This window comes from Berghia stephanieae, chromosome 1 (genome assembly GCF_034508935.2).
Source record: "Berghia stephanieae isolate SIO BIC M18660-M18661 chromosome 1, UCSD_Bste_1.3, whole genome shotgun sequence".
In the NCBI taxonomy this organism is placed as follows: domain Eukaryota; kingdom Metazoa; phylum Mollusca; class Gastropoda; order Nudibranchia; family Aeolidiidae; genus Berghia; species Berghia stephanieae.
This window is the reverse complement of record NC_088360.1, coordinates 38207851-38221210: the sequence shown is the minus strand read 5'-3', so window position 1 is coordinate 38221210 and position 13360 is coordinate 38207851. Positions and strand designations below refer to the sequence as shown.

At 35.5% G+C, this 13360-nt stretch overlaps 1 protein-coding gene across 7 annotated transcripts in view; it reads left to right on the top strand.

Annotated features, from left to right (window-relative positions):
• LOC144973899 (uncharacterized) overlaps nt 1-13360 on the top strand; it is a 47802-nt gene that overhangs the window by 4115 nt on the left and 30327 nt on the right. For all 7 annotated transcript variants that reach the window (XM_078916804.1, XM_078916817.1, XM_078916813.1 and 4 more), the window contains exons 2-10: nt 737-971; nt 1342-1485; nt 2298-2385; nt 4009-4069; nt 4573-4624; nt 5249-5389; nt 9269-9333; nt 11819-11863; nt 12122-12181. In XM_078916804.1, coding sequence (XP_078772930.1) covers nt 737-971; nt 1342-1485; nt 2298-2385; nt 4009-4069; nt 4573-4624; nt 5249-5389; nt 9269-9333; nt 11819-11863; nt 12122-12181 — 891 coding nt within the window. The remainder of the gene's footprint in view (nt 1-736; nt 972-1341; nt 1486-2297; nt 2386-4008; nt 4070-4572; nt 4625-5248; nt 5390-9268; nt 9334-11818; nt 11864-12121; nt 12182-13360) is intronic.

Genomic DNA, 13360 nt, shown 5'->3' with positions numbered 1-13360 from the left:
AAGTCAAGGATTTTTTTGCCCTAAGATGTGTAAGAAGACAACCATGACTCTTTTAGGCCATTTTATGGCTTGGAAGAATCGTGAAGAGTTTACAATGTCACTTGAGTCACAAGCACTGAAGATAGAGTCGTCAAAGGGATGGGGTCTTGTTCAGAGAAAGGACATGAGTTAATCCTAACAGCAGCTCAGCCAGAAACAAAAAGCTTCATCTTCATACGAGCATAAAATCCCAACTCAAACAGGAAGACACTCCAATATTCAGAGACAAAACAAAGTCTGAACTATTGTGGCTTGTGAGATATAGGCTTTTATGCTGATGCATTTTTAAATGCCATCTCAATTTATGTTCTAGTTTTTATGCTGGGGTAACATTAAGATGAGAATACGCAATGACAAAGGGAGAGATGAACAAGTAAAATAAATGATTAAAAGAATTTATCATCCTTCATTATTCTGTTGTTCTCTCACATTCCAGTCATAACTAATCCTGTTCATATTTCCTCTTCAACTTACCTCTCTCTGTCTCTCTCTGTCTCTCTCTCTCTCTCTCTCTCTCTCTCTCTCTCTCTCTCTCTCTCTCTCTCTCTCTCTCTCTCTCTCTTATTTCATTGACCCATTTCCTATGTCAGTCATGACATTTCTTCTTTTTTTTTTGGTGATCATATGATGTCCAAAACCAGCTGGAATATCTATTTATTAACTATTTACCATCTTGTCCTTTACCAATACTTTGCAGAAGGATCTTACCTTTTTACCTCAAGGGAGCCCCACTTTCGGTGCTCGCAAGGTCCCAAAAATGCAATCATCCCCTCGATCACCTAGAAAGAGCAACTCTCTTACTACAATCACGGCTACGGAAGCCAGCGATCCAAATATTGTGGACCATGATGAGATCATAGCTTTGACGCATGATGTCAAGAAGTTTTCGGACTCATTGGCTAGATTGAAATCCCTCTTTACAGAGGGAATTGGTATGTGTAATTGTGGGTTTGTTGGAAGGCCATGGTTTTGCTTGAAGTTAAAGCCAATTTGATAAAAAATCATCATCTTATATATCATTTGTATATATGTATGTGCTGAGTGTTTGTGAATGATGTTAATTATTGAATTAGAGATCATCGTGTGTTCTTGTGAAGAGAAAAATAAAATAAAATTGATATACTATTTATTTTTTAAAAGGAAATTGTGGAATGTATCAAATACAAAATAATGTGAAATCATAAACATTTTGAACTTTTTACCAGGTCTGCTCAAATACAAATACTACTCAGAATTTAATCAACTTCGAGTAAGATTCAGATTCAGAACATTACAGCATATTATAAACATTGATTTTTATAGATGAAGAAGATGATGCTCGGGTTGTCATCCACGAAAGTTTGGGAGAAGTCCTCTCTGTCCTTAACCCAGTCATGCAACGCTATGCAGCTCTTCAGTCTCCTGATATCTTCACTGCAGCCAGCGGTCTTATTACTATGATAAAAGGTAAATTACATGAGGTACATATTAATGTATTCCTATTATAATCTCAAACAGGATAACGTCTAGGAGAAACTTTTTTTAAAGGAGGATTGCTTTCACTTTTGTCGTCAGTTAGTTAAATAGATCTGACATGTTGGTCATGTTATGAGAATTTTGTTCTCATGATGCTCTTTAAAGACAATATAAATTGTCTTAAATTGGGGTAAAGGATCTAGAGTCTGCTTGATTTTTTAATATTTTTTTTTTTTGGATGAATGGAATTTGAGGACTTGATGACTACTGGTTGTGGCAAAAGGTCAGTGTATTTTGTAGATATACAGATTTACAAATCAGTTTTAATTGGAAACCCCCCAAAAAAAAATGTAATGAGAAAATGTTGTTTTTAAAAAAAATGAAATGATTGACACAACACAATTTATGGAAATGTTATGGTTTCAAATTATAAAATAATTTGACTTTCTTTATGCTTTAACCACCACCACGTATGATCTGAATTTCACTCCAATCTGTGACTGTTTTAGACACTTTTCTTGCCATTAGTGTGTCGATCTCAATGTTTTCCTTAAAATTAAAAATCATTTGTTTATAGTTTTCAAATAATAAATATTTTAAATATTGTTTTATCATTTTATCATAGCATGTGACTTACTTACCTACTTATCCAAACCGTAGAAATTAGACATCTTTTGTAGTTGTTCCAGGTGACTATACAGTCTGCATGCGACACAGAAAGCATTAAAAATAATTTTTTGTCAAAGCCTCATATTGTGTTTCATTGATGTGAATTTGTCATTTATTTCTTTTATCGAAAATAGATCACAACTATGAAGATGATGTCACCAGTGAAGATCTGCAGTTATTCTGTGAAGCTATTGATCAGCTTGCCCTTGCTTTTAGTAGCAGGTGACCTTTCTTTGTTGTCCATTTATTTAGAATTTATATTTTCAGACCCCATGGTTTGTTTTAGTGGTGGTTCATTGATTCAATTTAAAGCATTTAGATATATAGCAGCTAGATTAATTGTATGCTGAGTCATATTTTCAAAAGTAAACAATTAGTAGATTTTTGACCAATCAAAACATGGGGTGTGTGACACCCTCATGCTCCTGGGTGGGGTTCCTGACATCCCATCGTGGGCAGGGAGGCACTTACTGTGTCTTCTATCCCCTTATATCTGTTTTCCAACATGCTTTCTGTTTTTGTCTTGGAATGAGGTGACATGATTTTGTCCTGGTCCTGGCCGGATACATTGGCTGGGAGGGAAACAGTCAAATGTATAGTGAAGAGTTTTAAGAGATGATATTTTTTGTCTTGTAAATCATCTCTCTGTTATGCACTGTATTATTTTTGTTTTAAATTTGATTTGTAAACATTTGAGTTTGTTCCTCTTAGTGGGGACATGTGCTTGTGACAGGATGAGGCATTTAGGTGATCTCACCCTGTCCATATAAACATGAAGAGTTTATATCAACAAACTTATGTATGAGACATGTTGTCATATCCAGTAGTGTTGTTTTTGATGCCATTCTTTAGAGCCGATTGACGTTTCCTTGGTGCAAAGAAAGGATTTACAATAGCTGCACCAAAATTTTGTCTTTGTTTTATTCCATTGGTTACACATTGCAATTATAGATTCTATTCCTTCTACAATAGCAGGGACTTAGTTTTTTTTTGCATAGTATGCCCTTATGCTTCTCTGTTTCACCTGGTCTGCTCTCTTATTTATAATCTCTGTTATTCAATTCCAAAACTCAGCCTCAAGGAAAAGTTGTAGAAAATCTATAACCTTGCTGTTTTCATTGATGCAATTAGGTATATTTTTGGGACCTAAATGTAGTGTCAAGATTAGTAGGTAGCATGAAAGTAATATTTCACCCCAACCATTATCAAATGTAAAGTACCCTATGTCCTTTTCATGGAGGGGTGGGCATGGCATCACAAACAAATTTAGATGATCACTGTATTATATCACAAAACACAAAATAGCAAAACCACCCCTGGAATTCTTCATTACGTCATGAAATAAACAGTTAGTTTCAGTTTCAGTTGAAACAGGAAGTGATACAGAGGCTATAATTGTCTGTTGTCAAGTAGCTTTGATCACCTAAATATCAGGATTAAGGGATATATAGCATTCTAAGAATTGTCCCAAAATATATGGATTATGGGATATAGCTCTCTGAATTGTCCTGAAATATCGGAATAATGGTTTCAAAGGGTTTAAATTATACATTCTTAAACGCAAACCATTGATAGTAATACCTGTATAGTTTACTGAATAATTACTGCTCAGACTGTCTGAGGGATGTGGGTTTTTTTTTGTGTCTATCTCACAAGTTTAATACTTCCGAATTTGGAACTCATTGTTAAGGGAATGTGAAAAAGTGTTGTTTATTTTCATTGATTTAGTGTTTTAAATTGTTGAGTGGCCCACCTTACTTAATACCACCCTCATGTTCAACAAAATTCAAGGGAAAATATATTCACATCTGTTTTCTATGTTTAGTCCTTTTTTTCTTATTCCAGTGTGTCCGAGTACCTAATGGGTGATATGGGACCTCAGGTTGTGATGGATTTTAAAACTAAGGTGAGTATATTGGTTCACACTTACAATAATAATATTTATTCCTATATTACTATCAGAGGTATATCTGTACAAAAAGCATCTTTGGGAGCTTTGATGAAATGTATAAGATAATGTTTTACATTTCAGATGTGCTCATACCCAATCAGTAACAGTGTCATTACCATTGTTGTCATCATTGCCATTGTCAGTGTCAGCATCATTTTCATGATGTCCATGGCCGAGAGGTTCAGTGTTTCACAAACATTAAGACAACAGAGGCCCAAGCATCTTTGAAAATCTTGAAAATTTGGGGAAATCGCTATTATAAGGCCTATAAAATAAAAGAAGCATGATTTGTTTTTGAAAAAATAAATGACCAACCCCATCTATATTACCAAAAAAAAAAAAAAAAGAATAGAATAGATTCATAAAATAATGCCAAAGAAATTTCTGTAGATAGTTCATTAATGTAAAGAGCGTGTTTTTCTTTTTCAGCCTAAATTTATAAATTTGATATTCCACAGTCCATGAATAACATTGCTGGTGCTGAGGAGGGAGTGGATGAAAGTGATACAGGTACTTTCAGTTTTGTTTCATTGTTTTGATATCCTGCAAGTTTACATAATAGTCAAGATAATCAGAATTTATTATTCTTAGCATTCAAGATATTCATTAAATCAGATTTTTTTTTCCTTTATGAAGTATCACATCTGTAATATCATATATATAATTTGAAATATTCCACTCACTTTTATTCAAGAAAGACCTAAAATAAAAACTAGTCTTGGACTATGAATTTGTGCAGCTTTGGGTCTTGTGATATGGTACTCAGCTTCCGAAATTTAGGTCCCTGATTTGAATCCTGCTATGGGTGGCATAAAGAAAAAAATCCTTAATCACATTCTTTCACCGTATTCAAATGTAAAATGAGTACTAGTCATCATCAGTGTTGTCTTGTCAGATATAAAGATATTGTAATTGTGTCTTTCAGTTATCATAGCTCTCCCTTCTTGTCATTTTTGGCCAAGGCCCCAAGCAAATATTTGTTTATATAACTAGATACTAATATAAATAAGGAAAGGCCAATTAGTGTTTCAGTTGATTTATGTGATAAACAAAGTTCATGTTTTGTTCTTAAATTTTACAATAAGTAGTGCAAGTAAGACAACATATGCCAAAATGTATTTTTGTCCTTTTCAGCTGCACCTTTAAGTCATGAGGAGTTGGACTCTTTACTTGTGGGGCTAGAATCTGGCTTGTCACTGGCTTTGCAACGTGCAAAAGTCTGGTCTAAATATCTCCATGACATAATCTCATATATGGAGAAAAAGGCACAACTAGGTGAGTTGACTTTTTTGATCCAAACATTGAGCATGTTTCTGTTTCTGCTCTTATAATGCAGTAATGCCGAAACTCCGGTTTCACCGGAAAAAACTCCGGTCTGGATAAAAAAATTCCGGGTTCCGGGCTACTTCCGTCAAATTCCGGTGAGGTCAATTTGTTCCACTACTTCTACAACCACCACCACATCATCATCACTTCCTCTACTACTACAACCACCACCACCACATCATCATCACTACCTTTACTACTACAACCACCACAACCACATCATTACTACCAATACTACTACAACCACCACCACCACCACCACATCATCATCACTACCACTACTACTACAACCACCACATCATCATCACTACCACTACTTCTACAACCACCACCACCACAGCATCATCACTACCACTACTACAAGCGCCACCATCACCACATCATCACCACTATCACTACTACTACTACAACCACCACCACCACATCATCATCACTACCACTGCTACTACAACCACCACCACCACATCATCATCACAACCACAACTACTACAACCACCACCACATCATCATCATGATGACCACAACCACCACCACTACATCATCATCACTACCACTACTACAACAAGCACCACCACCACCTCATCACTACCACTACTACTACTACAACCACCACCACATCATCTTCACTACCACCAGTACTACAATCACTACCATTAGGTTTTGGAGCTTTACTTCATTTAAAATAAGGAAACTTTGGGATTGTATTTGGCAATGTGTTTATATAGCATAATATAATTCTAATCAGTTATCTATTAAGAACTATACAATATGTAAATACAATGCCAAATACCATTCCAATTCACTTTTCTTATTTGAGGAAATTCCTCTTTCTGCATTGGAATTCCTACGAGTGGTGTCTGATATTCCTGTGAGAAAATTTCCAGTTGGCGTCTCTGTAACAGGGATTTTAGGCTGGTCCCATCATCACTGTTATACTGAGGCTCAAATTTGTTTTTTAATCTCCTGCTTAGCTGGATTTTCCGTAGTTGAGCAGTTTGCAACCAAAGCCATCTATGTTAATGTCACTTATAAAAATAATGAAATAATATTGATGATGATAATAGTTGCAGCTTATGTATTTCCAGTCAGTAAGTTGGTTTAGAGAAATATGAAGGCAGTGATGCCAAAACTCCGGTTTCACCGGAAAAAACTCCGGTCTGGAGCAAAAAATTCCGGGCTCCGAGCAACTTCCGTTAAATTCCGGTGAGGTCAATTTGTTCCAAGGTTACCTCCCCCCCCCCCTCCAACCACAACATCATCATCACTGCCTTTAGTATTACAACCATCATCACTACCACTACTACTGCAACCACCACCACATCATCATCACTACCACTACTACTACAACCACCACCACATCATCATCACTACTACTACTACAAACACCACAACCAAATCGTTATCACTACCACTACTACTGCAACCACCACTACCACATCATCATCAATACCACTACTACTACAACCACCAGCATCACATTATCACTACCACTACTACTACAATCACTCACCACTACCAAATCATCATCACGACCTCTACTACAATCACCACCACCACCACATCATCATTACCACTACTACTACTACAACCAACACAACCACATCATCACTAGCACTACTACTACAACTACCACCACCACCACCACATCATCACTACCACTACTACTGCAACCACCACTACCACATCAACATCACTGCAACTACCACTACTACTACAACCACCACCACCACATCGTCATTACCACTACTACTACAACCACTACCACCACATCATCATTACCACTACTACTACAACCATCATTACCACTACGACTACAACCACCACCACCACATCATCACGACCACTACTACTACAACCACCACCACCACATCATCATTACCACTACTACTACTACAACCACCACCACCACATCATCACTAGCACTACTACTACAACCACCACCACCACCACATCATCATCACTACCACTGCTTCTACAACCATCAGCACCACACCATCATCACGAGCACTAGTACTACAACCACCACCACCACCACATCATCACTACCACTACTACTACAACCACCACCACCACATCATCATTACCACTACTACTACTACAACCACCACCACGTCATTGTCATCACGACCACAACTACTACAACCACTATACCACCACCACATCATCATAACTACAACTACTACTTCAACCACCACCACCACCACCACCACCATATCATCATCACTACCATTACTACTACAACAACAACCACTATCACATCTTCATCATCACTACTACTATTACTACAACCACCAACACCACATTACCACCAGTACTACAATCTCTACCATTAGGTTTTGGCGCTTTACTTCATTTGAAATAAGGAAACTTTGGGATTGTATTTGGCAATGTGTTTATGTATCATAATATAATTCTAACCAGTTATCTATTTAGGACTATACAATATGTAAACACAATATCAAATACCATTTGAATTCCTTTTTCTTGTGTGCGGAAATTCCTCTTTCGGCGTTGAAATTCCTACGAGTGGTGTCTGAAACTCCTGTGAGCCAAATTTAAAGTTGGCGTCTCTGTATAATGTAACATATGTAAAATATGATTATACTTTTATACTGGATTTAAGGGCAAGATTGAAATATCATATCGCCAGCTGTTGAATGTAACACACTAGATGTTCTTGGCCAAAGACAGACCTGCAGGCTTCTTCTGAAGGTCTAAGGTGGCCTTTCTTCCTTTTGCCATACAGGTTTCATTCAAGTGCCTGTCTGGTGATATTGCAAGGACCCTTGTACAATGTATGGGCTTCTAATCGTCTCTTTCTCTCATAATCTGGGCCACAATGGGCAGCTGGTTTGCTCTCTTCCAGAGATCACAGTTTGACAATCTGTAGTACCATTTAATGCTAAGGATTGTTCAGAGGCACTGGTTACGGAAGGTTCCAGGAGTTACTGTTAGTCATTTGCATTGTTTGAGACCTATATATCAGTACTGACTTTCCATAAGAACCTAAATTTTTCAACTTGGTGTTGATCGAGATGGTGTTTGAGCTCCATTCAATTTTGAGATTAGCAAAGATGTTCTCTTTAGCTTTTTTGATTCTTGCACTGCTGTCCTCATCAGTGCCCTCAATGCCTTTGAACTTTCTGTCCAAGTACACAAACTCTTTTGCAACTTCCACGGCCCCTCTCTTGATGGTGATTGATACTGCTAGCAATTGTTTATGTACGTCACCTTTATTTACTTATCTTTTCTGCACTTTTGGTTAGAGCTGTTAGCTTGATAATAGTTGTCAGTGAAATTAAGATCCTCTAGCTTTGTTTAGAGATTCCATTTGATGCCTTTCTTTGATCTGACATAGGCTGTGCTTATTACTCGTTCAGCATCATTAAAAATAGAAGGGGGACGGGCAAAAATGTTGTCTGATGCCAAAGGACATTATATCTCAGGACAGGTTTTCATTATGACAGGACATTTTTAAGTTTTGTATAAACAAATAGAAATTATAGTTGTAGATGATTAAAATTTAGTGAAGGCATGTATTGGTAACGTTTGAAAATATTTGAAATTTATACTCTTTTTCGTATTTTACCAAGTGTCTATAGAAAAATATGACTTGAATTATGCTTAGTAAATAATATACTTAATGGCATGTTGGGAACAATTTGCAAAATTGATCGTTGAAGGTAAACATAAAGCATTTTAAATTTGCCCAAATCTGTTATGATAGATACTCTAGCTCAGCAATGGTTTATTTCTAGTTTTCCTCTTTGAATGGAATTAAGATTGTATTAAAAAGATGATTTTATTTTTTTTTTAAATCTTTCTCAGAGTATGATTATGCCAAAAATCTCGGAAGACTTGCTCACTCTGTTCAAAATAGTTTGAAAAAAGAGGTAAGTTACTTATATGTTTTAAAAATAAGCACTGATAGTGCTTTATTTTACTGTATTCTTTTTTTTTTAATAACAAAAGATTTGTTTCTTGATTCTGTAATTTATGCCCTAATGGTAAGTGATTAGATCTAGACAAAAGGGTAATTGACGAGGGTGAGCTCATAAATAAGTTCTGTTTTGTTAGAATTGTTTGTTTTCTATAGCAGATGCTTTAATCATACATCAAAAAACCCCAAAAAAAACAGAATCTTAGCTTCTCACTTTGCACTTCATTTTTCTTATAGTCACAATTCAGTTCCACACAGAGCTGCCAAATGCTGCTAGTTGGTATACTCTGTTGGCGAAGAATTCAGATGACTTTTCCCAGCACTAACGTTGAACGTCTTCCACCACTTCTATATCACTGTCATAATGGTTTTCTTTCAGATACCTCTTATGCTGGAGGGACAAGAAAGCTTGTGGAGTTGAAACATATTGTTTTGAGTTATTATCTGTCCTTGTTTTAGAAATTCCATGTGAACCACACCTAGCATGTCACAGAAAATGATAAACAGTACCCTTCTTGCTGAGGCAATAAAATTGAATTTCTTGTACTGCGAGAGGTTTTATGCGTAAACTTCTTCGACTGCAGTTTGGTTTCTAGGTTGTAGTAATGCATCCAAGATTGGTCACCAGTTGCATTTTATTTCAGCAATGGTGTTTCAAATGTTGGATATAATTTCTTCTCTCTTGGGTTTCCTGTCACTCATTCTTTTGAAATTCCATCTTTGTTAGTAATCTCTTTCTGTTTGGCCCTTCCATTTGCCCTTATCATACTGTCAACTTCTTGATGAATTGTATCATACACAGAATGTAGCTGGGTGGGGATCGTGACCTCCCATAGTGGGCAGGGGGGTACATACTGTGTCTTCTATCCCCTTGTATCTGTTTTCCAACTTGCTTTCTGTCTTTGTCTTGGCATGAGATTACTTGGTTTTGTCCTCGCCCTGGCCGGAGTCTTAGATGGGAGGGAAACAGTCAAATGCATAGTTATTGTTTTGGGAGATGATATTTTTTTCCTTGTAAATCATCTCTCTTTAATGTATTATTGTTATTTTAATGTATAATGTAGGCATTTGAGTGTATTCCTCTTTGTTGGATTTTGTGCTTGTGTCTGGATGAGACTTATAGGTGATCTCAAACTAGGTGCATTGGTGGTATGCTCTTGGAATCTACATCTGATCCCTACTTGTTCCCAGTTCCCCTATGTCTTACTTTTTCTTGGGTGCTTTAATTGTAATTCTAGAACTTTTTACTGTCCCATTTTCTTCCTTTTTACTGGCGCTGATATAACCTAAATGTGTTGCAAGCGCCGTAAAACCCTTAAAAACAAACAAACAAAACAAACAGAATGTAGCCTACCGGATAGCTTGCAATCGAAGACACTTGGAAGACACTTGACTCTGTGGGATCATCTTCTATAAACAATTTTACCAATTTTCTAAATGCTTTATCATAAATACACATGACACCATAAATGACAAGAGTCTCATTAGAATTTGCAATTTTCTCTTGTTTTACTCATCTACCGAGGTGGATTTTCTAGTTTAGTGACGTCACTGCATTATGAGCACAAATGATTAACAAATGAAATTTGTTCTTGTGTCTAAGTAAAGCCAATTGGTTTAAAAGTAACTGTGGAGTTTCGGATTGGTGCAATGAGTTCTCTTGTGGTTATTGGTAAATGAAACATTTATCAGCCCACCCTCTTAGTTGTAAAGAATTAAAAAAAAAAAGTTGATGCATTTGGGTTAAAATTCTTTAAACATTCTGTCAAGTCACTCCAATAATTATAGAACCATTTTTTTCCATTATCAAATCATACTATGGGATTTTAAGAATTGAAGGTGAGTTTGTATTTTAATGTCTCTCTCTGTTGATTCAGGTATCATATTTTAAAATTTTGTTATCATCATTTCTTCTTCTTTTTCACCGTCATTTCTATCATCACCGTCGTCGTCGCCATCATCTTCATCATCATCATCATCATCATCATCATCAATCTTCTACTCAGTTTAAGCATAGCAATTGAGATACGTAAATAATTTCTAGAGGGATCTTCTTTTATCAGACATCATTACTTATTAAGTAGACGTTTTAACTCACTATAAAATGAAGATGAATTGTTTTAATTGGCTAATAATTGAAACAATAATGATTATTTGAGGGTTATGAAATTAGTTCTAAGTATTGTCTGGCATTGTGTATGATACTCGGATACTTGAAAATGATCATGTATTTTATTGTTGAACTACTTATTATGGTATCAATTGATGTTAATTGAACTTTAGAGTTGCATTGATTTTATATATTTATAACCTCCTTGTAAACCTATGAATCATTTTCAAATGACTCATGTTTTATTTTTTATTTTTTTAAAAGTATATACAGAAGTTTTATTAGTTTTGTCCTAAACCTCTATTTTTTTAATGTCTTAATTTTTCAGGGTTTTCTTCCTTTACAATCTGTGTATTGTACAGCCTTGAGTCACGTAAGTGTGTTTTTATTTTCTTTTTTAACTATAAACTTTTAAAAATGATTCATCAGTTATATAAAATCATAATTATATTCAAAGTTGTCTAAAGAATCAAAACTTTTGTTTGACTTTTATGAATTAAATAAAAATAAAACTGTCCCTCATCATTAGCTTGTAGCACAATTCAACTATAATGCTACCAATTAAGGCATTTTTTAAATAGATGCTTTTCTGTAAGTCAATGGTATTAATGCTTGATTTATAATTTTTCAGGACGAGGAGTTTGTCAGCAACCTTCAAAGTGCTCAGTCTTGGATGAGTAGATTTATAGAGGTGAGTTCTTTTGTTTGTAGTTCTTTCTTTTGTGATTTTCCATTTGTTTGAAGCTGAGTCAGAAGGTTACTTCTTATGATTAATATGCCGATAGACACTACAACAAGAAATATTGAATGCATATGGAAATGGCCTGTTGTCATTTGCTTTCTTTGTTTGAATATTAACAAAAAATGCATTAACTAAAATCCTGGCAGCCAAGGTTTTGTATCATACCATACTATGGTCCCAAATAATTTATAAATTGAGGAAAGCTATCTCTGATGATATCTGTCGAAGGTTAAAGAGAACAAAGTGCAAGTGTACAGGAATAATTTGAAACTATTTGTAGTTTTCCAATCTTGATTCCAGTCATGTAATTCAATAAGTGTTAAATCAATCTATCCATCATATTGTGTAAACTGGTTGTAGGGTTGCAAAAGTTTTTCAAAAATTCTTTTAGATTGTCAGAAAATGTTTGAAAATATAAAAGTCCCACTTTTAAAAATAAAAATTTGCATTTGGTTAACAAAAGACCCTGAAAATATCTATCTAGTATTTATTAATACTTAATTGATATTAATTTTCTACTTTAGATGCTTGGATAAAATAACTCTTTGATGGAATTATGGATATTTGCAAACATTAATTTTTCCCATTATTTATTTGCATATAACCACAGAGTTAAATGTTTTCTCCATGATAGCTGTAAAACGATTGCATCTTGAGCTACAATGAAGCCTGAATTTCATCGCTGTTAGTGCTGTCGTTATGAAAATGGATACATCTATTGCTATGTCCAGATAAATATTGGGAAGAATAAATTTTTGGTCAGGTTAGAGTAAAATTCAACCCAAACCGGAAAGGCTGTAAGAAGAAAAGCATTAAGTGGACTGCTATTATCACGTGCTGTTGTCCCTTCCATTTACTCTTTCTCCCATAGTAGGCAGGGGGGGGGGGGGTACATACTGTGTCTTCTATCCCCTTATATGTTTTCCAACATGCGTTCTGTCTTTGTCTTGGTTTTGTCCTGGCCCTTGCTGGAGTCCTAGCTGGAAACAGTCAAATGCATAGTTACTGTTTTGGGAGATGATATTTTCTTCTATTTTACTGGCGCTGATATAACCTAAATGTGTTGCAAGCGCCGTAAAACCCTTAAAAACAAAACAAACATTTACTCTTTAACTCTCGAGTTCATAC